General features: G+C 52.1%; 1 protein-coding gene across 3 annotated transcripts; it reads right to left on the bottom strand.

Annotated features, from left to right (window-relative positions):
• Nucleotides 1-1,939: 1,939 nt before the first annotated feature.
• On the bottom strand, nucleotides 1,940-14,221 carry P2RY2 (purinergic receptor P2Y2). 3 transcript variants are annotated; one of them, XM_082056805.1, is made up of 3 exons: nucleotides 14,059-14,221; nucleotides 8,681-8,809; nucleotides 1,940-5,408 (listed from the first exon to the last, which is right to left on the bottom strand). In XM_082056805.1, exon 3 carries the CDS (start codon nucleotides 5,402-5,404, stop codon nucleotides 4,328-4,330), a length of 1,077 nt encoding a protein of 358 aa, XP_081912931.1. In that variant the 5' UTR covers nucleotides 5,405-5,408; nucleotides 8,681-8,809; nucleotides 14,059-14,221; the 3' UTR covers nucleotides 1,940-4,327. The 3 variants fall into 3 exon arrangements, with proteins under 3 accessions (XP_081912931.1, XP_081912932.1, XP_081912930.1); XM_082056806.1 differs by having other exon boundaries at nucleotides 8,681-8,785; XM_082056804.1 differs by lacking the exon at nucleotides 8,681-8,809.
• Nucleotides 14,222-23,917: the final 9,696 nt, after the last annotated feature.

Raw genomic sequence — 23,917 nt, 5'->3', positions numbered from 1 at the left:
AATTCTCATTCTTGGGTTTGAGTGACTCACATGAGCTACAGAGGAGTCGTTGCAGGGAACACTTGGGTGTGATGCTGTAAAACCCATGAGCTAAAGCTCTTCACATGTGAGTCCTTCATCCACATGGCATTCACCCCTGGAGTTTTCGGAGAGCGTATTTTGAGATGACTAATTTAACAACTCTGGGGCTTTCAGCTATTTATTTGGATTCATGCATTTGAGTCTTTGTGTTTTAACAACTATAAGGGCTGCAAATTTTTTAAAAAGAGAAGCCAAAGCGGAGCTTTCCCCCATGGTTCAGGGGACCATGAAGTGCTTCTCCACCCCACACCGCAGGGCAGTGGGCATTTACCATGTCTGCATCTTAAGGACGTTTCTAGAAGATCAGGTGCAGCAAAAAGGCACAAAAATAATTTGAAGGCTGGAAAAATCAGCCTTGGGACGAGAACGAAGGAATTAGAGCTACTCAGATTATTGCCACGGAGATTACCAGATTACCAAATCAAGGTAACTTGATCACAGTTTTTAATAAAATCATCAACTGAGATGAGCGTTTCCTAAAAGTCTAATTATATTGCAATGGTAAACAAAATATGTAATATTTTGTGGGGACTGTGATTAGGTTCAGGAAACCTCCTGGTGTCTGTAGAGGAAGGTGAGAAGACTCTGAGAACATGAGTTTTCACTCCAACATATGGAATAAAACCTCTTGTTTTGGTGACTCTGTGAATTGTTGGGTGAAGCAGAAGAAAAGGTGGCCCATGGGATGGGAGATTAATTACTTAGAGATTTTTTCATTAATTGCTTAATCTAACAACTTCTTCTGGCCTTCAACAGGAGCGGCCTAGGAGAAGCTATCCAACAAGTCCATGGAGATACAACCAAAATCAGCTATTGAATTTGTCATGCTACCAGTGGGGATGGGTTAGAGGGAGGTCTGAAGACCTGCTCAGTGGCTTTTGAGGTCCAAAGGTTCACTTTGACCTGCTACATGTAGCCATTCTGGGGTGTACTAGGGTGCTCCAACCTGTCTCTGCAGCAAATTTTCACCGGAGACAGTTGAGTCACTCCTCCAGGTCTTCCTGTGTCTGAGAAGCAAAGATGTGGGATGAGCACAGCTGTTACTGGGCTTTCTGGAAAAGGGGAGACAGCAGCAAGGTGAAGTGAAATCCTCCCCAATGAACTGCTTTGTTTGTGGGTGCACCAGGAGCCCTCTCCATCTCAGCTCCATCTCACCTTGCCCAAGGATGAATAGAATCATTGAATCACTTTGGTTGGAAGAGACCCTCAAGGTCATTGAGTCCAGCCATAACCTAAATCTAGCACTGCCCCATGTCCCTGAGAACCTCATCTCCACAGCTGTTCAACCCCTCCAGGGATGGTGACTCCAGCACTGCCCTGGGCAGCCTGTTCCAATGCCCCACAGCCCTTTGGGGAAGAAATTGTTCCCCACATCCAACCTCAACCTCCCCTGGTGCAACTTGAGGCCGTTTCCTCTGCTCCTGGCGCTTGTTCCTGGGGAGCAGAGCCCGACCCCCCCGGCTCCAAGCTCCTTTCAGGCAGTTCAGAGATCAGAAGGTCTCCCCTCAGCTCCTGTTCTCCAGCTGAACCCCGCAGGTCCCTCAGCCGCTCCCATCACACTTGTGCTCCAGCCCCTCACCAGCTCCGTTCCCTTCTCTCAACTCGCTCCAGCACCTCAAGGCCTTTCTTGGTGTGAGGCACCCAAAACTGAACACAGTATTTGATGAGAAGACCTGTCTCTTGGGGCAACCAGCTCTACAATAGACTCCTACAGGTGTTTAGATGCTGAAGGTATCCACTGTTCAGCCCATGTGTGGACAGCTATATCTGGAGCTTGAAACATGCTTATGACATTTAACAACCCAGTTTCTATGCCCAGCATCCCCTCTTCTTTGGGGAGAAGGTGGTAGAAGAGTGCTCATAGTCTAAATAAATTTATTTACTATAAGAAATTTGAGGTGTCTGCATGTTACAAAAATAAAAATGTACAGTCATTCTCACAATACCCACTCTTATTTTTTTTTTTTTTTTTAGTATAAGTTAGTGCTTTTACAAACAAAACAAAAAAATTCTATATATGTATTTCCAGTTGGTACCTCTCCAATCGCTCTGCATCTGAGCAGTGCCACCAGCTCATGTGGGACCAGGATCACAGAGGGAGTCCCCTGCCCAAGGTGGTGGTTGGAAGCTGGCTGATGTCAGAAAGGTGGAATCACCAAGCAGGACCTCAGGAGTGAACTTTGAGCCCTTTCTTGTTGAATTATTCAGAGCACGTAGCTCAGTGTTCACGCTGCTTTTTGGCAGCTGTGGGATACCAGGCAAGACCTGGCCTGGAGTAAAGTTTGTACCAGTTCAGCACTTCAGTTGAATTAATTTCTCCTAATTATTTGTCTCGCCCCCGTGATTGTGCCGTGACCCTGCCCATAAAGCCAAGCTCCCATCACAGGCACGAGGAGGAAAAGGTGCTGCCAACGGTGCAACTCTTGTCTTAACCCAACCTTATCGCACAAGTTCACTCGAGGATGAGATGAACCACCCTACAAATATCCTCTTTTTCTTTGCCGATTGTGCTCAGAGCTGAGATAGTTCCCCCCTTTACCTCCTGTGGCTGTGACATCGTTGGTTGGTATAAGAGGCCTCTGTGGGACCGTGACTCCACCGAGCCGGGACCACAAGAAGCTCCAGTTGACCCTTGGCTGAACTTGGCTGGTGTGTCTTGATCTCCACCAAGCCACTTCACAACAATGAGGGATGGGAGAAACTAAGACGAGGTCTGAGGAATTGGTCTATGCCAGGATCAAATGTGTTTGTCTAGTCCTAAAATAGAGCCAGGGCTGCTTTTACAAAATATAACTCGTCCAGTGCTGCAGCACTAGCAATTTTAATTTTTGGGGTGAGGAATCAACATCCTCGTGTCAAGCAAACCATGGGCCTGGGCTCTCAGCCCTCCAACCCAGCAATTACAGAGAGAAACACCAAGTGGACCTTCTGGTGGGGTGTTTTGTGGATATTTTCTCCAGTTTACTTTGAACTGTCCTGGTTGATGTGGGATGGAAGGCCAAACCCAGACAGGACTGGGGTTAGGCTTTACTTAGCACCACATTTACTGATATGGCTCCTAAACCCAAATTTCCCAGGGAAGGTCCACGCTGTCAGTAAGGGATACACTGACTGGCTCCAGTGGAGCACTGGAATTATTGTGATTATGGGGAGACCACACAGCATCTGGGCAGCATTTTGGGTCACAGCAAGCTCCTAAAGGTCCCAGAGGTGAGCACCAATGAGGATGTGGCAGCACTCGGCCAAGGGGATGTGCAACAGTCTTCACTTCTTGGCTGGAAATGTAAGTCACTAGTAAGGGGGTCAAAAACAAGACGTGAAGAGCTCACCCTGAATTTTAATGAGCTGGTGATGATTATTAAAGTCAGCAGCTGGGAGAAAGCTACGGGTTCCTAAAAGCTTTCCTAGGGTGAACGTTGCTATTGGAAAGCACTAAGGGGTCTTTTGGAAGATGTTCACCCTGCTGAAGAAACCTACAGGTGCTTGAGTAAACTGGAGTGGGATGTTACCAGTAAAGTCTAGTGGGATGGTACCAGTAAACGCCAATGGGATGGTACCTGTATACTCCAGTGGGAAGGAAGGTCCACCAGCACCCTTTTTTAATGGGAAGCCAACCCTTGGACAGGAGCTGTGAGCCCCCTCCCAACTCTGCCAGCAGAGTCCGGGCCTTGAAGCTTAGGAGAGCATTTCTCCAGGGATGTAAAGCTGTGGGAGACACTTTCCCGCTGTGGGTGGTATTTGCACTTGACATTTTCATCGACCCGTTTATTGGAATCTGAGCCTCTTCATCGACCGAAAGCCTTTCCTCCCTTGCCAAGGCGCAGAGAAACCCTCGCTGTGCCAGGGAATCTGGAGAAAGGCAGATGGATTTCTTCAGGGGGACCTTTTGCACACAGCGTTTCTGCTTTGGAAAATGATCATTGGAAAAAGACATTAAGGGCGTGATTGGTTTTTTTTTAGCAGATTTGGCCACCACGATAGAGGTCACCCAGCCTCACGGGTGGAGAGCTGCCATTCAGCGCTGAACAGGCTTAGACGAAGAGGGGGAGATACAGGGTTTGTGTTTAACCACAGCAGCATCTTCCTGACAAAAAAACATGTTTGAAACAGCGACAAGCAGAAAAGCTCATTTAACATGGCCCATGATGAAGTGAGTGCAAACCAAGGCACCACAAACACCAAGAGCCTCGGACCCCAAAGCATCCTGACCTCCCATTGCATATTCTGTCGCAGAGATGGTGCAGAGCTAGGATTTCACATCCTTGGGTAACGTGTCCGTGTCGTTGCTGGTTCCCAGGGGACTGTTGGGCATGATCCCCAGAGCCATTTCATTTTGAGGCTTCCACATCATTTTGTTGCCTGCAAACTTCATAAATCGTTGTCCTGCTAAGAAATATAAAATGGGATCCAAGCAGCTGTTGGTGCTTGCTAGGGGACGAGTCACCTTATAGGCTAAATTGATGGCGTTGAGGGTCTGACAGCTCAAGTCCCAGCTCCGGAAGGAGTAGTACAAGGTACGAGTGACATGGAAAGGAAGAAAACAAACGATGAAGACCACCAAGACGATGATTATCATCTTGACGGACTTCTTTTTGGATCGGGACAGCCGGGAGATGCCCCGTGTGGGCTGCAGCAGCCTCCGGGCCATTAGACAGTAGCAGATGATGATGATGAGGAAAGGGATGCAGAAGAGCAGCACCAGCATCACCGAACTGTAAATGACAAACTGGCCAAAGAGGTCCTTGCTGGACGTGTCATGGCAGGTGATGGTGTCCCGCCTCACGGTGGTGGTGACGAAGAAGAGCACGGGAGACTGGCACACGACGGTCACCACCCACATGATAACGGACACCCTCCGGGCATAGCGAACGTGTCCCCACTGCAGCGACTTCAGCGGGTAGCAGATGCCCAGGAATCGATGGATGCTGATGCAGAGGAGGAAAAGGATGCTGCAGTAGAGGTTGGTGTAAAACAAGAAGCGGACTATCTTACACAAGCCCACGCTGAAGGGCCAGTTGTCCCCCATGGCGTAATAATACACCAGGAGGGGCAGGGAGACCACGTAGAGTGTGTCGGATATAGCCAGGTTGAACATGTACGTGGTGGAGGCGTTCCAGGTCTTGATCCTGAAGATGAAGCCGTAGAGGGCCAGCAGGTTGAGAAAGAGCCCCACCACGCACACGATGCCATAGGTGACAGGCAGCAGGATATACTTGAAGTCCTCGTCAAACATGCACTTGTAGTCATTGTCTCCTGCGTCACCTGGGTCCAAGGAGCTGTTGATGACTCTGGTCCAGGCTGGAGGAGTTGTTAGGTTTGCCATTGCCCTGGGGGGAAAGTAAGGAGGCTGTAAGGACATGGAGGTAAGGAGGCTCTGGAAGAGCTGGGTTAGATGAGAAAACCCTAGTGCTATAATGCTGTGACACATTGCATGGTCTACACTGTCATAATTACTATATGCTATGTCTATACCCTTCCTTTCTCCTTCTGTCAAGGTTGCCATCAACACTTGGCTGCATCTATCCAAAAGCTACTTGCAAGCATGCTCGCTGTCTGGCAGACAGTGCCACCTCATTGCAGGTGACAATGATGTGAGAGGTGGCATCGCATACCCACAAAGATCACGGCCTATTGCGTTGGGTGTTGACACATCCGAGGTAGTCCCTAGCATGGGGGACTTAGAGTCAAACAAATAAAGGGAGTTTTATTCATTCTCATTTTTCATCTGGCACATGGAGGAGGAATTAAGCTGCTCTAAAGTCACCAGTAAATCACAGGCCACACCGGGGGGCCAATTCATATCTCCTGCAGCCCAGTTCAACGTCCAACCCGCCCTTCCCACCAGGCTTATGCAGAAATTTAGTCTCCTGTGCTACAGAACGGAAAAGATACTCCTTTCTATGCTTAAACACCCATAAGAAGTGACTCTGCTGAGCACCATGAAAGGTGGGTCCTACTGAACCCCAGGCAGAAAGGACAGGAAAACAGAACCATGATCTTCAGTGAACAATTCTGATGGCTGGACAAAGGGACTGTGTTCTCCAACACAAGGGCTCTGCCTGGGTTGGCTGTTGATGATCACAGAATGGTTCGGGTTGCAAGGGACCTTCCCAGCTCATCCAGTGCCACCCCTGCCATGAGCAGGGACATCTTCACCAGCTCAGGTTGCTCAGAGCCCCGTCCAGCCTGGCCTGGGATGTCTCCAGGGATGGTTCATCCACCACCTCTCTGGCCAACCTGGGACAGGCTCTCACCACCCTCAGGAGCAACAATTTCTTCCTCTGCCTGGCCTGAATCTCCTTCCTTTAGTTTAAAACCATCACCCCTTGTCCTATGGCAACAGGCCCTGCTCAAAAGTCTGTGTCCATCTTTCTTCTCGGCCCCTTTTAAGTCCGGAAAGGCCGCACTAAGGTCTCCCCGGAGCTTCTCTTCTCCAGCTGAACACCCCAACTCTCTCAGCCTGTCCCCCAGCAGAGCTGTTCCAGCCTCACGTCATTTCTGTGGCTCCTCTGGCCCCTCTCCAGCAGGTGATGATGATTTTTTAATGGGTTTAGTGTTGGGCTGATGGTGACCATCTCACTGGTCCTACTTCCCGGCCTTGAGACCTGCTCCTCCAGCATCACCATCACCGGAAAGTCTGCCTATGATTGTGCAAAGCTGTTTTATGTGTGAGAATGACCATTTGAGACGAGAAAAATGGACTTGAAAGAGCCTGTGCAGACACAGAGTCTGGCACTGTCTGTATCAATAGAGACAAGGGCCTCTTTGTGCATGAGACGCAGCCCACGGCCCAGACAACACATGATCGCTCAGCAATCCCATCAGTCAGGAGTCAAATTAAAATGCTTTTGCCTCCCTTCCCATAAAACAAGCTGGTTTATCTCAGGGGACACGATGTGCTGGGCCCTGTGCTGAAGGAGCCTGTCACGGGGAGCTTGGGAAAACAGGTTGTGGGGAGATGGACAGGCTGGAGAGTTGGGCAGGGAAAAATCTAATGAAATATAACAAGGGCAAGTGTAGAGTCTTGTATCTGGGCAGGAACAACCCCAGGTTCCAGTATAAGTTGGGGAATGAGCTATTAGAGAGCAGTGTAGGGGAAAGGGACCTGGGGGTCCTGGGGACAGCAGGATGAGCATGAGCCAGCACTGGGCCCTTGTGGCCAGGAAGCCAATGGTACCTGGGGTGGGTTAGAAGGGGGTGGTCAGTAGGTCAGAGAGGTTCTCCTGCCCCTCTGCTCTGCCCTGGGGAGACCACACCTGGAATATTGTGTCCAGTTGTGGCCTCTCAGTTCCAGCAGGACAGGGAACTGCTGGAGAGAGTCCAGCGCAGCCACCAAGATGCTGAAGGGAGTGGAGCATCTCCCGTGTGAGGAAAGGCTGAGGGAGCTGGGGCTCTGCAGCTGGACAAGAGGACACTGAGGGGTGACCTCATTAATGGTTACAGATATCTAAAGGGGGAGTGTCAGGAGGATGGAGCCAGGCCCTTCTCGGTGACAACCAATGATAGGACAAGGGGTAATGGGTACAAACCGGAACACAAAAGGTTCCACTTGAATTTGAGAAGAAACTTCTTCATGGTGAGGGTGACAGAACAATGGCCCAGGCTGCCCAGGGAGGTTGTGGAGTCTCCTTCTGTGCAGACATTCCAACCCGCCTGGACACCTTCCTGTGGAACCTCATCTGGGTGTTCCTGCTCCATGGGGGGATTGCACTGGATGAGCTTTCCAGGGCCCTTCCAGTCCCTGACGTTCTGGGATTCTGTGAGATGAATCCAGCACAGGAGCTCAGAGACCTGGAAGCTACTGCAGGAGACAAGGTTTCAGTAAAGGTGCCCTTTCAGTATGTGGGATGTGCCCTGACCCAAATCTCACCACAATTTTAGGTGGAAAAGAGCAACAACCAGCCTTCTCAGCTAAATGGTTCAGCTCTGGTGTCATCATGGTGCAGGACAGCATAGGAATGTCCCTTTGTGCAAACAAGCACCGTTTTGACCTCAAACTATCCTGAACCTACCTCAAATTTAAATCCTGGAGAAAAGGAGGCAATGAGGGTCTCCTGGAATCTGCCAACCTGGATGACCTCTCACCAAAGCAAAGCACTATGGCATTAAAAAGCACCTTGACGGCTCATAGCTGATGGAGAAAGGGGTGAAGTGATGCATCCAGCCCATCCATGGGGATGAGCTCAGCCCTTGCTCCAGGGGCTGGATCAAATCGCCTGCCCAGATGTGGCATGGACGCGATCCCTGATGATGTTTCCCCCATTTCACTGCTTTTCCCCTCAGAGCAGACCACAAGCATCATTGGCCAAGGTTCACGTTTCCCAAGGACGTGGGCAGAAACCACACACACGTGCACACCCTGAGTAATCTGCAACATCTGCAAAAACCCAAACTTAACTTTGGGAACCACTCTGCAAAGAACGTGAGGAACCGGGACCCGTGTCAGACTGTCCGGGTCCCAGGGTTTTGCTTTTCCTGCTCCCGGTTCAGCTTTGATCATCTTGCTTCCCCCAAGTCCCCAGCAATGGGGTTGTCCCTGCAGATGGAGAGGGGTGACAGTGCTCAGGCAGATGGGAAAACACATTCCAGCTGCTCTTACCCCAACTTCTTCCTTCCCTTTGAGGTTTGCAGATCTGCGGCCAATGAGACAGACGTTGCCCGCAGACCTGGCAGCAGATTAAACGGGTCGGACAGGCCACCGTGACTGAAAGAAGCAACACAAGACACCCTAAAAGGCACAGGGAAGGGTTATAGACCTCCAGAGACTTCAGCCTTGCGTGTGGTTTGTCTATGTCTTTAAATCTGTATTCCCTCTATCCCCTGCAGATAACCCGCCAGCCAGCTCTGAAGCATCAATGGGGACAAGATCACCCCACCCTGCAGCCTACATCCCCACGGGATCCTGCGACCCCAGCTAGAAAACACAACAAGGCATTTGGAACCCATCTGTAAATCAAGGTGGGGAATCTCCTCCAGCGTGAAGGGCAGCATGGGCCAAGCTGCACATCTCCATCAGAGCAACAGAGCTGGTGAGGGGCTGGAGCACAAGTGTGATGGGAGCGGCTGAGGGACCTGGGGGGTTCAGCTGGAGAACAGGAGCTGAGGGGAGACCTTCTGATCTCTGAACTGCCTGAAAGGAGCTTGGAGCCAGGGGGGGTCGGGCTCTGCTCCCCAGGAACAAGCGCCAGGAGCAGAGGAAACGGCCTCAAGTTGCACCAGGGGAGGTTGAGATTGGATGTGGGGAACAATTTCTTCCCCAAAGGGCTGTTGGGCATTGGAACAGGCTGCCCAGGGCAGTGCTGGAGTCACCATCCCTGGAGGGTTGGACAGACGGACATGAGGTTCTCAGGGACATGGGCAGTGCCAGGGGTGGGTTATGGTTGGACTCGATGGTCTTGAGAGTCTTTTCCAACCAAAATGATTCTACGATTCAGCACAAGAAGCAAACAGGACTCTCTGGTTGGCTTGAACAGGGTAATCACGGAGACAAAACCCTGCTCACAAGGCAGCCTTGTCCTTGCCCTTTTGCTCTCCCTCCTTTTCCTTCTGAAAATGCAAAAGCCTTTCTTTTTTCTTTTATGTTCTTTATTTCTTTTCCCCTCGTTTTGCACAGAATCCCTGGGACAAAACTTTCTGTGTCTGTCAGGGCCATGGCCACGGTCCACCCCTTCATCCCCAGCCCCGTTGCATTCGCTGGGAGCCAGACGGAGAGGACACGGCCAGCCAAGGCGTGCCAAGGCACAAAAGCCAGCAGCTGTCCTTTCCTCTGCCTACGGGCTGGGTGGCACGAACAGCAGCTCCTACAGTGACGCATCGAGCAGCCAGCGGGGACGAGAGGAGGGAGAAAGCAACAGGATGAATGCTTCTATGACTACCAAAAGCAATCACACCAAGATGCTTTGGTGAGGACCACCTGCATCTGCTTCATCAGCTCTCCTGGACCTTGTCATGGCAGGAGGTTTTTTCTCCGGCATTCATAGAATCACAGAATGGTTTGGGTTGGATGGACCTTCCCAGCTCCCCCCAGTGCCCCCCCTGCCATGAGCAGGGACATCTTCACCAGCTCAGGTTGCTCAGAGCCCCGTCCAGCCTGGCCTGGGATGTCTCCAGGGATGGTTCATCCACCACCTCTCTGGCCAACCTGGGCCAGGCTCTCACCACTTTTAGGGACAACAATTCCTTCCTCATGTCTAGATCAGTGTTGCAATCCCGGCAGGCATGTGCCCTCAGATATAATATATATCCCCACAGGCATGTGGATATGATATCAGCATCCCAAAACGCCCCCGTAACAGTATCCACCGCGGCTGGGCAGGGGACATTTAGATGAGTCAATACGGGGAAGGAGGGGGGTGACATCGGAGAAGGTCACGGGCAGCTGAGGGATGAGCAGCACCCAGGGCCAGCACAGCGGGACCACGGGCCGGACACTGAATCACCGAGTAAAGGGCTTTAGTCCTGATTTCTGCCCCATTTTTCATCATTCCTGGTGCCATCCGAGCTGTCACCACCCATCCCGCCGTGTTTTATGCTTGGGGATCTGCCAGCAGAAGCGAAGTCACGGAAGCAAACAAAGCGCCAAGCAAATCACGGCTGCGATTAATGCATTTTCACGTTGGGGGCGGGGTTGATGAGGTTTAATTGACCTTCCCAAATAATTAATGCGGATTAATTTATCAGCAGGACCTCACAGACACAGCCCTTCATTCTGCTGGTGTGAAGCCCTGGGAAATCAAACCCACGTGGCACAGAAGCACCGGCTGTGACCGCAGCTCACATCATTTTACGCCGGAGGTCGAAACCACGACCCATTCATCACATCTTCCCCCGCCCCGACTCCTTTGCACCAGACCCAAGGAGATTGTGGGTGTTTTCCCTGCCCTAATTTCTAGGAATTTAGTAGACTCATCAAAATCTTCACCCTGGATCAGGAACTACGTTGGGAAGCAAATGACCTGGCATCGTTTTTCCTCTCCTTTGGGACCTTGGTTGAAACCCTCCAACAACCAAAAGCAAACAGACGGCGCGTTCGGATGCTGCCCAGCCTGTCTGGTTGGGAGACATGAGATGGGACCGGGCTGAAATTTGAGCCAAACTGCCTGGTTTTCATCTGTCCTTTCCACTTGGCTCCTTTCTGCTGTGGTGACCTTCAGTGCCTTTCTCCTCTGGGCCGGCTCCGGCCACCAACATGGGCTGGGGACATCCCCAGATGTCATGGTCCCACCATCCACATTGCCCCCCGGTGCTTCTCCCAAGGCAAGACACCTCCAATATACCCAAAAAGCAAGTTTGAAGCAGCCTAAGGGGCTTTACGAATCTCCTTGCCCAGAGGCCCAGGCGACATTGCTCTTTTATCCCCCATGGGTCTGATTTACCCCTTCCCCCATCCACAAAATAACCAGAAACTCTTATTCCTCCCCAAATAAGCTTGCAAAGAATCTGTGTTTCTCTTATTTTCGCCCAAAAAGCACCTCAGAGGGCATTGGTGGCTGCAGAACTGGAGCTGCTCCACCAAAGCGGTCCCATGCCTCAGTTTCCCCTCCTGCCCCCAGGCTGAGGAGCCGCAGAATTCAACTTGTTTTCTCCATGAAATCTGCTTTTCTGGGGGAGTTTCAGTTTCCCATAAGGTTTTTCAGTCACAGCCTAAAAAGGGGAGAAGCGGTTTGTATAAAAGATACAATGACTTACAAAGAACTTTGTGACTTTGCTTGTAGGTCAGATAAAAGGTTTCGCTTTGTGCCAAATGACTTTTTCTCGGAATTCCTGTTTTCCCCAAGAAACTCCTGAACTCCTCCCTGAATCGATCTCCCTTTGAGCCTCCATTTCCCAAGCGGTGCCAAAACCTCCCATGTTCATCCACACCGTGAAAGTCAATCCGGATTAACCAAACTGTGGCTTTGGAGTGAATTAGACAAAAGCATTAAACCCATTGATGCCGGCGCTCGTGTGTAAAGCCGCCTTCATTTGGTTGAACCTGACTCGGTTCCCAGCACAACAGGTCTCCAGGGATGGATCCTGCTGGAAGCAAAGATCACCCTGAACGATATTTAATCCCTTAATCGCCAGAACAAACCTTTCTCTTTCTACTATTGCTAAGGTGATGCTCGCTGTGTTTTTCCCCTGCATCCCGACATCACCGGCCCTTCGGGAGACCCTGCAGCATCCCGCAGGGATAGGGGAAGATTACATCCTATTTGAGACCCTAAGCTTTGATTTTTAATTATTGCACGGGTAAGAAACGGGGTTCTCACATCCTTTTGGCTTCCTGGGGACTGATAAAGCCCTTGGTTGGTTTTTATAGCAAGAATTTGGCTTTGGTTCTGGTCGCACCAGGAGAAGAGTGTGGGACCGGTGTCTGGTCGATCACCTGCTTTTGGGAACTGTTTGACACTACAACTAACTCAGTATCTGGGAAAAAAATGACATTTCCACAGAGAACTAACAGCCTCCTGCCCAAACCAAGGGAGTCACCCGTCAACACCACAACCTCCCCAGCAAAACCAGCAAAACTCTGGGAGATAACAGGCATCCGAGACTGGGGATAACGCAATTATCGGGCTCAACCACAGCACCGGCAGTTACCGCGAAGCCAAAGCAGCACCAAGCCCCAGAAAACCCCGTGTGGTGCAGAATTCGGGGGGATAATTTTCTCCTCCATAAGGAGGAACCAAAGAGTCTTTGCTTCATGGATGGGTTCCCATGAAGGCTTTAACGAGGGATGTTGAGCGTTGAGGAGGGACGACGGTGTGGCCGGCAGCACGCTCCGCTGCCAGCAAACTATTCATGGCTTTGGCTTTATGTCAAAACAACAAGATAGAAATCGCATCGGGCAGAGACAGGGTAAAAAGCCACCCAGCGCCAGGACAGTCAAAAAATACTTCTCAGAGGTTTTATAACCCACTAAACCCCGGGATGTGGCCACGCTCGGGGGCTTGGCAGAATATTTCGGGGTGTCCCCATTCAGTCCTTAACCCACTGAGGTCGAATGCCAAAGTTGCCTTTGCCTAAATGAGGAAGAGGAACCCGGGTACATGTTGAAATGGCCCAATTTCAGCAGCCGCCACCCTTGTGCCAGGGGCACCGTCCCCCGCACCGGTGACCCCCCGGGAGTGGGGTTTGCTGCTCATGTACAGGAAGGCAGCGGGTTGCCAAATGTGTTTTGCAATAAGTCGATAAGAAAACCGGAGCAGAAAAAGAAATAAGATGTTTTTCCTTTCATTTTGCTCCTGTAGTGATGCCACTCAGAGTCTCATTCTGGAGAAAAAAAGGCGGTTTTGGGGTTAGGAGCTATTAAAGTGAGTCAAAGGGTTTGAAAATAGGGTCTCGTCGATCTCGGTGTAAATTACACAGGGACTCCAGCATGTGAAGGGGTGGAAAAACACAAGCTGGAGTAAAACGGGCAGTCAAGTCTGTGGCTTTTACCGGGGGTTTGTACAGGAAAATCCTGATAAACAGCCAGCAAATTCCCCCAGGAAGAGAGAAAGCAAAAAAAGCAATTATTGGGATTAATGCATAAACAAGGAAATAATTTAGGCAGAGAGGAACAAACAGAACCCATGAGGCTTCCTCGAGTGCCCGGCTCGGACCCTTCATGCCAGCACCAGCGGCTGCTGCTCCGGTCATTCTGTTTTTGGGTCAGTTTGGGAGGTTTTGGGACAATTTTAGTGGCAGCACGTGGGGTGCGAGCTGCCCCCCGCAATGAGGAGAACTGGGGTTCAGCTCTGCCCTCGCAGTGCCCCCCTCCTTGCTTTGGCTGCACGGGGACCCTGTGTCACCCATGTCACCCACTCGGCACCAAGTGCCACCCCCACCCCGTGTGTCGGTGTCCCCCCCACCCGTGTTGTGTGTCCCACCCGTGTTGTGTGTCCCACCCGTGTGCCCCAATCCCACCCCGGGGGTCGCCTCCCCGTGTCCCGCACTGTCGCGCACTGTCCCGCGTGGGCAGGACACGCACCCCCCTCTGTCCCCCCCGCTCACCGGGCTGGTGGCTCCGTGTCGATCGTTCAGGCGGGTGGCGGAGGCGGCTCCATCCCGGGGTTCTCTCCTTCCCCCCCACGTCCGTGCTCGGTCCCCTTGTCCCCCCCCCGGTCGCCAGCACCGCGTGTGGACCGGGTGCGGGGCCGCACCGCCCTCCCCGGGGTGGGAACGGGGCAGGACCGGGCCAGGACCGCGCCCCCCCGGGGCTGGGACCGCCCAACCCCCGGGGTGGGATTGGGACAGGAGCCGGGTATGGAGCCATGGATGGGATCAGGGCTGGGAGAGGGCCAGACACCCCCCCGGGGGGGTGAGACAGAAACAGGAGCCCGATCGCTCCCCCCGCCGAGCCCCACTGGGAACGGGACCATGATGGGATCGGGACTGGGACCCAGAGCAGACTGTCCCTACCGGGGATGGGACAGGGGGTGATGTTAGGACAGGACCCCCCCCCGCCCCGCGCTTCAAGGATGGGAGAATGGGTGGGATGGGGGCAAGAGACCCCCCTCCGAGATTGGGGACAGACACTCTGCTTCCCCCGCCCCACCCCGGGGGCTGGGACAGGGACAGGAGCGCGATCGCTGCCCCCCCCGCCCCACTGGAGAAGGGACCATGGGTGGGAGCGGGGGTAACTCCGGCGCTGGGGATAGGACAGCAGTTCCCTTCCCGTCTGGGGATGGGATCAGGGGTGCTAGGACAGGACCCCCCCCTCAAATAATGGAAACAAGGGCAGGATCGGGGCAGGAGCCTCCCAATCTGGGGGTGATGTTAGGACAGGACCCCCCCTTCCAAGGATGGGAGCAGGGGAAGGATCACGGCAGGAGTCCCCCAATACTGGGCTGGGTCAGGGGTTGATGTTAGGACAGGACCCCCCTCCCTCCAAGGATGGGAGAATGTGTGGGATGGGGGAAGGAGCCCTCCAGTACAGGGATGGGACTGGGGTTAGGATCGGGGTTGGGACTAGGACAGCAGTTCCCCCGAAATCCAGGGATGGGACCAGGGGTGCTAGGACAGGACCTCCCTTTCCAAGGATGGGACCACGGGTAGGATCAGGGCAGGACCCCCCCACTCTGGGGATGGGACTGGGGGGTGATGTTAGGACAGGACTACCCCTCTCCAAGGATGGAAGAATGGGTGGGATGGGGGCAGGACCCCCCAACTCCGGGGCTGGGACCATGGATGGGATCAGGGCTGGGACCAGGGCTGGATCCTGGGGGGCTGGGGCCAGTCACTCCCTCCATACCCAACGTCGCCCCATCCTCAGCAGGCTCAGAGCCTGTCCCCAGAGAGCTCAGTCCCCAAAGAGTTGTCCCCCAACTTGGGGGTGGCCTGGTGACCTCCCCACTGCATGCCAGGGTGCCCTAGTACTGCCCCCTGGAGCAGCCCCATGGGGCAAGGGGGTGTCAGCACCAACCCTGGAGGCGAAACAAGCGCTTCTGGACCAGCTGGATGAGCCCAGTTTGGGGCTCTTGCCATGGCCAGCCTGATGTGGGGCCTGTCCCACCATGGGTGACATCAAGCTGTGTCCCATCCAGCCCAGGGAGGGTACCAATGTGCCGCAGGTGATGCCCCACAGCACATCACAGGATCCCAGAATGTCAGGGGTTGGAAGGGACCTGGAAAGCTCATCCAGTGCAATCCCCCCATGGAGCAGGAACACCCAGATGAGGTTACACAGGAAGGTGTCCAGGCGGGTTGGAATGTCTGCAGAGAAGGAGACTCCACAACCCCCCTGGGCAGCCTGGGCCAGGCTCTGCCACCCTCACCACGAACAAGTTTCTTCTCATATTTAAGTGGAAACTCCTGTGTTCCAGTTTGTACCCATTGCCCCTTGTCTTATCATTGGTCTTATCATCCCTCGTTGCTTCATGTCTGAAGGGAGCGGAGGGATGGGGGACATGAGATGATAAAGGGACTTTGAGGCCAATTTTCATTCTAATTTTAGCTCCCAGGACCTGTTCCCACCCATCAGTCAGTGAGATGCTGAGTCAAAACCACCTGCCTTGCCATGAACTCCCCCCGGGTGGGGGAATTTATTTTTGAGAAGGATAATTCTGGGGGCCTGATTCATTGCAGCTTCTCCTGCTCCTCCCTCATTTTCCTTAGAACCATGTGTGAGCAAAATGCTTCCTTCAGGAGGACAAGGGTAAACCCTTGGGAAATGGGATGCTGCATCTCCTGCATCCCGGCATTGGGACTTCTCATCCAAGGAAGAGGTTGCTGGAGCCAGAAGGATGTGGCAGAAGGTTTGCTTGAGGTGTTGCCTCTTGCCGTGTCTTCTCCTGCAAGCTTCTGGGGGCTGGGTTCAGCCACAAATAGGGGCCCATCTTCTGCAGGGAGTAGCAGACCTGCCAAAATCCCTCTGCCAGGATGCTAGAGGTCTACAAAATCCGATGGGCAAACTGGACCATACCAAGGAAGATAAATCCTTCAAGGGTACTAAATTTCTAGGAAATATATTGAGTTTGAGTGTTGTGTATATGAGCTAAGGGGTTGTATTCCCCCATGTACATCAAACACCCTATGGAGATGCTCTGGGATCTTTCCCCATTCAGCCCTGGCACAACTTGGCTTCCCAAGAAGCTGCTGAAAGGTTTGGAGAACCACTACCAGCTTTGTAACCTGCCCTAAATTTCTAGGAAATACATTGATTTTGGGTGCTGTGCATGTGAGTTGAGGGTTTGCGTCCCCCAAACACCCAATGAAGATGCTCTGGGGACTGTCCCCACACAACATGGCCTCCCAAGAAGCTAAAGAAAGCTTTGGAGGACCACCACCGGCTTTGTAGCCTGCCCTAAATTTCCAGGAAATACATCAAGTTTGGGTGCTGTGAGCGTGAGCTGGGGGTTTGTGTCCCACATGTCTTCCAAACACCCTATGGAGATGCTCTGGAGTCTGTCCCCACTGAGTCCTGGCACAACACAGCCTCCCAAGAAGCTATGGAGGGCCACCACCAGCTTCGTAGCCTGTCCTCTCCCTGCAGATGACTGACACCAAGTGAAACAGTGACCAGGTTCAACCCCACCTCCCCAGTGGTGCTCACTCACCTCAGCCAAAAAACCTTAAATTTGGGGCATGCTGGAGGATTCCTGGGCAGGATGAAGCCAGAGAACAAGTCCCACCAAGTCACGTGCAGGTAGCTGAGCTGTTCTCCACCGCCGCGGGCTCCGAGCAAGCTCCAGCGCTCCTCCGTGTATTCCCCATCTGTGTCTGTGGGTGTAAGCCAGGTCCTTCTGCAGCTGGATCTGATTTCACACAGGGGCTCCTTGGACCTCCTGGATATGGCTGGGGGGCACCATAAAGCCCCCAAGGGAGGAGGGCAAGGGCACTGATGCCATCTATTACTCAAAAGCAGGCATTAGGAGGCATTAGTCAGTGGGAAGAGGATAAAAACATCTGGCACGGAAGCGGTGCTGCAGAGATCTTGCTGATGGACCTTCCATGCCAAAAAATCGTACAAAAAATTTGCCTGTTTCCTTCTTCTGATGTAATTTGTTTGACGAGGAAAAACAATACATCACGTCGCAGCTATTTGGGGCTGATAAGGGAGGAAGGGCAAGTTTGTTGCTTGCACAGCAGGAGGAGGACGCCTGGGCAGAGCTGTTGAGTGAGGCTCAGAATGGTGAAGCTCTCTAGCTCACATGTCAGTGTGGTCCCAAGTTCAGCCCATCTCCCTGGGATTTGGAAACGGTTCTTGGGCAAGGGCTGGGTTAGCTGGACCATAGCACCCTGGTTTCATCCTCCAAATCATAGAATCATTTTGGTTGGAAAATACCTTCAAGGTCATCGAGTCCAACCCTTAACGCACCCCTGGCACTGCCCCGTGTCCTGAGAACCTCATCTCCATCTGTTTAACCCCTCCAGGGATGGTGACTCCAGCACTGCCCTGGGCAGCCTGTTCCAATGCCCGACAACCCTGAAATCCTTCTCCCTGGCACCCTTCGAAGGAGAGATGAGGTCCAGAGATGATGGATGAAGATGTGGATGATGTCCAGAGATTTGTTGTCTGTTCTTGCACGACTTTTGGCCCGTGGGGTGATTGCCCCGGCGTCATCTCCTCCAGCCTCATCCTCTGATGTCTGAACACCTCCAGTTCTTCCACTGGCAAGATAAAGCCAAACAACTCCAGATAAGATGTAGGTGGCTTTTTCATGTCAAGGGGTGATTAATTATGGCCATGACCAGAGGTTTGCTTGTTGGCTCGTTGCTGGATGCTTCAACAAGCAAGAGGAGGTGTTTTTCTAAAGGTTTGTTTGGAGCAGTGAAGTGGTCCCCTGGAGAGTCGTCTTCCTATCAGACCTTTTCCAAGCCTGGTTGAAGATCCAGCAGCTTCCAGCAAGCAGGAAATTCTCAGCTTCACTGTTTGCTGCAGGGAAAAACCTTTTCTTCCCCTACTTTTGCATTTTCTGCACCTTTTTTCCACTCATTTTGGTGCGAGGGACATGGAAGGAGGGTTGCTGTCCCCTGGTGTCCACCCCAACCCACCTTACCCATTTCCATCCTTCATGCAGGTAGTCACCCATTGCCCAAGGGACCCAAACCAAGAGCCTCCCTCCTCCAAAATCTCCATTTTCCAGCTCCAAAGCAGCTCGAACAAGCTGAAGAAAGAGGCAGATGTTTAAAATCCAGTCGAGAAGCGAACGATTTGTGCAGCTGCGAGAGCAAGCGGCGATACCGGCCCGAGCCAAGCTGGAAAGCAGCCCCGCGTTTCCCTTCATTTTTTCAACCGTTTTGGCAGCGATGCAGGTTTCTAAGACGCTTTCAAAACATTTCCATGTTGTCTGACGGGGAGGAATGTGATACAGGAACAGCAGGACCGGGAAGGTCTGGGTGGCCACAGCAGAGCCCTGAGCTGCACCCATGGGTGCAGCATAAACCTGCGTCATGGGTGGAGGGACACCAGAAGTGCTTGAGACAAGTTGGGATATATCAGATCTCTTTTTCTTGCTTTTTCATGCTTTTTTTGTTTGAGACTTAGTGGAAGCAATGGGGAAAGTTTGCAGACACGTTTTGGGTTGAGCCTGTAGACCTGCCTCACGTTTGTTGGTGGGAAAGGGTCATGAAAGCTCATTTAAATCTACATAAGTACAAACTGATGCCTTGATCCAAACTGGCCATGGACATTTGATCACTTCTCATGGTCTCTTGGCTGATAAGATGTTCGGCCACCTAACTGGGAGGCAGAAATGTGCCCTGTGTGACCGGGCATGCAGGAGGGACATCCCATGGGAGCAGATCTGATTTTGCAGCTTCCCAGGGTGGCTGCAGTTTTGCTCCAGGATGCTCAAACTCAGGACCATCAGCAACTTTTAAGGGTATATAAGAGGCAGCAAAACCCAATTAAGCTGGAGGATGAAGCATCTGGTCCTGGTGGTGAACATCAACAGGCTGTGCAGGGAGAAGTTCAGGTGGGGTTGGTACCTACTGGGTGCTTTGGAGACATGAGAAGACCTTCCAAGCAACCAACCGAACTCCAAAGCAGGGTTGACTAGAGAAAGAGGTGCTGGAGGTGGGAGTTTGGGCTGGAAAAGCACCATGAGCTGGTCCACCTGTCCATCCATCATGTGCATGTGCTCTTGTATGAATCTCCTCCTGCCACACCAATGCTGGTGGTGTTTGGGAGAGCAGCACCCAAGAGCCACAACCGCGGTGGTGGGTGGGTGCTGAGCACAGAAAAGCACCCCCCACCCTTTTTCCACTCATCCCTGCAACAACAGCAGGTGCAGACGGGGCACGGGGGACCTTTGCTACCCAGGGCAACATCCAGCTGGTATGGTTTCGGGAAGGAGGCATTTGGAGAAGACTGATGCACGTGATGCTCGCTGGAGCAAGCAGCTGGAAGCAGCAAGATTTGTTCTTTTCCACATTGCTTCAGTGCAGAGAGGGCTTTGCTCTGTGGCTTCAGCCATCTGAGCGTCTATTTTTTACTCTCCAGTAGCGGTTGGGTACTTTTTTAGCCTGGCTTTCATTTCCTCCCCACCAAGCGCATGTGATGCACCAACCCTCCTCCTCCACTGACCGCGGGGCTTCTGAGCAGGAGGGCGATGGAGATCACAGAATCATTTTGATTGGAAAAGCCCCTCAAGATCATCATGTCCAACTGTTCCCTCTCCCCTGGCACTGCCCCATGTCCTGAGAACCTCATCTCCATCTGTCCAACCCTCCAGGGATGGTGACTCCAGCACTGCCCTGGGCAGCCTGTTCCAATGCCCAACAGCCCTTTTGGTGAAGACATTTTTCCTCATATCCCTGTTCCAGGCTTCAGGCTGCTCTGTTTTCCTCCAAGCTCCTACATAACCCAGCTTTTTGGAGGTGTTTGCAACTCCAAGCTCATCCCCCTCCCTCAGGAGGACGCTTGCAGAGAGGGACTCGGGTACTGCCACAACCTCCCAGGCAGCAGGAGCCCCGAAGCACAAGGATCCCATTGTAGCTGCTGGTTTTGCTTCTATAAAGACTTTAAATAAACACAACGCACGGGGGCAGGGGTGTTAAAATTAACCCATCGGCTTGGGCTACGTGTGCTGTGGGTAACACAGGCTGGTTCCCATCAGCGGTGGACGTGGTTTTGCACCACAGCCAGCAAAGGGATGGAAGGGGGGTCTCAACAATGCCCCAAAACCCTATGGGCTGGCAGGGTCAACCTTCCTCCCCGGTGGGTGTCATCCTCACCTCTGCTGCTGCTGACCCCAACTCAGCAGAGATGCTGAGGTTTCTGCCAAAATTCACAATGCTCTTCACCACTTCCTTTTTTTTTTCTGCATCTTATTCTGGGACTTCCCAGCAAATAGTAAATACAACCGAGACTTTTTTAAAAAAACCAAGATATTATTCAAGAGCTGGGTTTTGGAGGCTCTGAGTGAGCTGCAACAGCAGGAGGTGTTGGGAGAGGTGGCCAGGAGGAGGGACGCTGCCCTGGGCATGGCTGGTGCTGCTGGAAGGGGCTGCGCATTGATCCTGGTGTCCGAGAGAGCAGGTAAGCACGTGTCCTGAAACCACGGCTTCCTAAAAACAGCAGCAGTGACCCATTCACATCATGGCCCAAGCCTAAAATAGCGCTCGGGGAGAGGCTGCCTCAAAAAAAGACTCATTTCTCTATTTGCAGAGGTGGTAAAGAGCCAGGCAGAAGTGAGTCCAACCCCTTGTAGCAGCGTGGTGGGACACAGTGGCCATGGGCAGCTGGATTGTGGGGTCCAGCTTCACCCCAAATTTTGGGGGCCGCTGCTCGACTGACCCAGCAGCAGCTCAGCCTGAAGGTGGAAGCACAGCCTGGCACCATGGTGCATTCTGCTCTGGCTCCTCCAGACACAGGTTGGTTTATGGGATGGGGTGGCAGGACCCCCATGACACCCCATGTCTCCCATTTTTTGTCTATTCGTGAAGGACCCAGCAGAGATGAGCCACAGAGATGCTCAGGAGCAAATTCCCATCTGTGGTGGGTGAAAAGCCATTTTATAGTAATTTTCTGAGTTGTTTTTCTCACTGTCGGCTCCCAGCAGTGAGACCACGGGGACCAGTGCAGGGTCCCACCCTGGAATCCCTTTGTTTCCAAAAAATACTTGTTCCAAATATGGGGCTTTTGAATTCACTTCCTTCCCCTCCTGCTCCAAAACAATCTTTGTGTCCTCAGGGAGATTTGTGCTGAGGAGACCCAGGGCCTGGCACTGGGAGGACAGACAGACACGTGGACCCCAGACAGGCTGCAAGAGCCATCGCTCCCTGAGGATGCCATAAGGTGGGTGATGCTCCTTGTCCAGCTCAGCCCAGAAAACAAGAATTCGCTCAGCTCCAGACTGCAGGGCTGGGAGAACACGTACACAAGCGACATCATAGACTTACAGAGTCATTTTGGTTTGAAAATACTTTCAAGACCATTGAGTCCAACCATTAACCCAACACTGTCAAGTCCACCTCTAAACCACGTTCCTAAGAACCTTGTCTACATCAGGATGAGTCCAGCCCATGCATGGTCCCTTGGAGCTGTCCATCTAAATTAACATTTCAAATGGGTGAAAGAACCTCACCAAGTCCCTCTTTAGACCCTCAGCTAACTCATCCTGATTTGATGGGTGGGTGAGGATGGGGAATGCAGCATCACACCTTCACAATATTCTGATCACCCACTGTGGGGACCCATCCTGCTTCCTCCCCTTTGGAAGAAGGTTCCTGTCATCCTCCTGCACCCAAGTCATCCCTTAGGAGCTTCATCATGGATACAAACCTCATCTGAAGCAGAACAACAATAGGTTCACTTGAATTCTCAATAAAAACCTCCTTGTAGAGTACGGAAGCAATTAATCAGCTCCTTCTTAAAACCACCCCTATCATCACGGCAATGGTGGGACCTGAGGGAATGGCAGGAAGATGTGCCAGGGGAGGTTTAGGTTGGATATGAGGAAAAGGTTCTTCACCCAGAGGGTGCTGGACACTGGAACAGGCTCCCCAGGGAAGTGTCACAGCCCCAAGCCTGACAGTGTTCAAGAAGAGACTGGACAACGTCCTCAGACACACGGTGTGACCTGTGGGGTTGTCATTGCAGGGACAGGAGTTGGACTCGATGGTCCTTGTGGGTCCCTTCCAACTCAGGACATTCTATGATTCTATGATCAAGATTAGTTTTCTTGTATTTCCCCATATTTTCCCATTTAAAATACCAATTAAACACAAACTGGGCTCACAAAGCCTACGTTGAGGAGTGTGGAGCTCTGCAACCCATACCTATTTTCCTGGCCATGGCTAGAGTGGGCTCAGAGCAAACGGGGAGGTGGGATATGGGGTCCAGAAGGATTTCTCCTGGGGAAACATAGGCTGATGGTTGGATGTTCCATCATAGATGTGTATATTTTTTAATCTCCAACCAGGCAAGATACAAGGCACTTCCTTTCCTGTGTCCACCCCATGATAACCCACCTCCCAGAGGCTCACTCCCAGCTGGTGTCCTTGTCAGGAGTCCAATATTGTTATCTAGGTCCTGACTGGTGTTTCTTATTTGGATCTTTGCCACCGCAGCTAAAATAACTCTCTCACCACTCCCAGCATTTAAAGGTCACGTTCCAGGGATTAATCTGGAATGTCTCAGGCCAGCTCCTTGGCTTGGGATCACTGATGAGGCCAATGCGGAGCAAGAGCTGGAGAGTGGACAGTGCTGGAGATCCCCTGGCTAGGACTGGGCTTGTCACCGGCACCAAGTTCAATGTCCCCAGTGAGCTGAGGATGTAGCTATCAGCAAGACTCAGCAAAACAGAAGCCAGGTCAAATGATTATTTCCTTTTAAATCTGCTTCTAGCCCTTGGCCAAGCAGTCCTGGGAAGTCTGGGTTTGCAAAACAAGCTTTGGAGGTAATAGTGTTTGTCTGACTGACTCGTAAAGTTGGTCCTGTGCTTGGTTTTTGCCCAGACAAGTCCTAGAATCAAAGGAATGGGTTTCCGAGCTAAATAGAAGCAGAAAGCAGTTGAGTGCTTAATGAAGCGGGTATCGGTTAGGCCATCTCTAAGTGAAAAAATAAACTGTTCCTAAGGAGCAGAGGACTTGTAGGGAAGGGGAAGGGAAATGATGACGCTGTTATTCCCAAGGAAAGACAGAGACAGTTGACAGTCCGTGATGCAGAAGATGGGAGGAGGAAGGATGGTGGGACCTATATATCTCTGCAAAGAGATATAAACCTTTATAACAGCATCAGGTTTTCAGCTGGATGGACCCATTTTGTGGCATCCAGATCTGAAAGAAGTAGCCTGAGACATGCATTAACCAGAACAGTTCCTTCCCTGTGTCCCCCAGGCTGCTCCTGCTGCCAATGGTGCTTTCCTAGGAAAGGTGATGGCCATGCTCCTTGGTATCGCTGCCTTCATCCTCTTCCGTGATGAAG

The sequence above is a fragment of the Streptopelia decaocto genome (assembly GCF_964273445.1).
Source record: "Streptopelia decaocto genome assembly, chromosome: 1".
Lineage (NCBI taxonomy): Eukaryota > Metazoa > Chordata > Aves > Columbiformes > Columbidae > Streptopelia > Streptopelia decaocto.
Note: the sequence above shows the minus strand (reverse complement) of the source record. Positions and strands in the feature narration are given on the sequence as shown.

Bases quoted from the DNA above. Each gene is read 5' to 3' on its own strand.
- P2RY2 (XM_082056805.1), bottom strand. From the start codon at position 5,404: ATGGCAAACCTAACAACTCCTCCAGCCTGGACCAGAGTCATCAACAGC.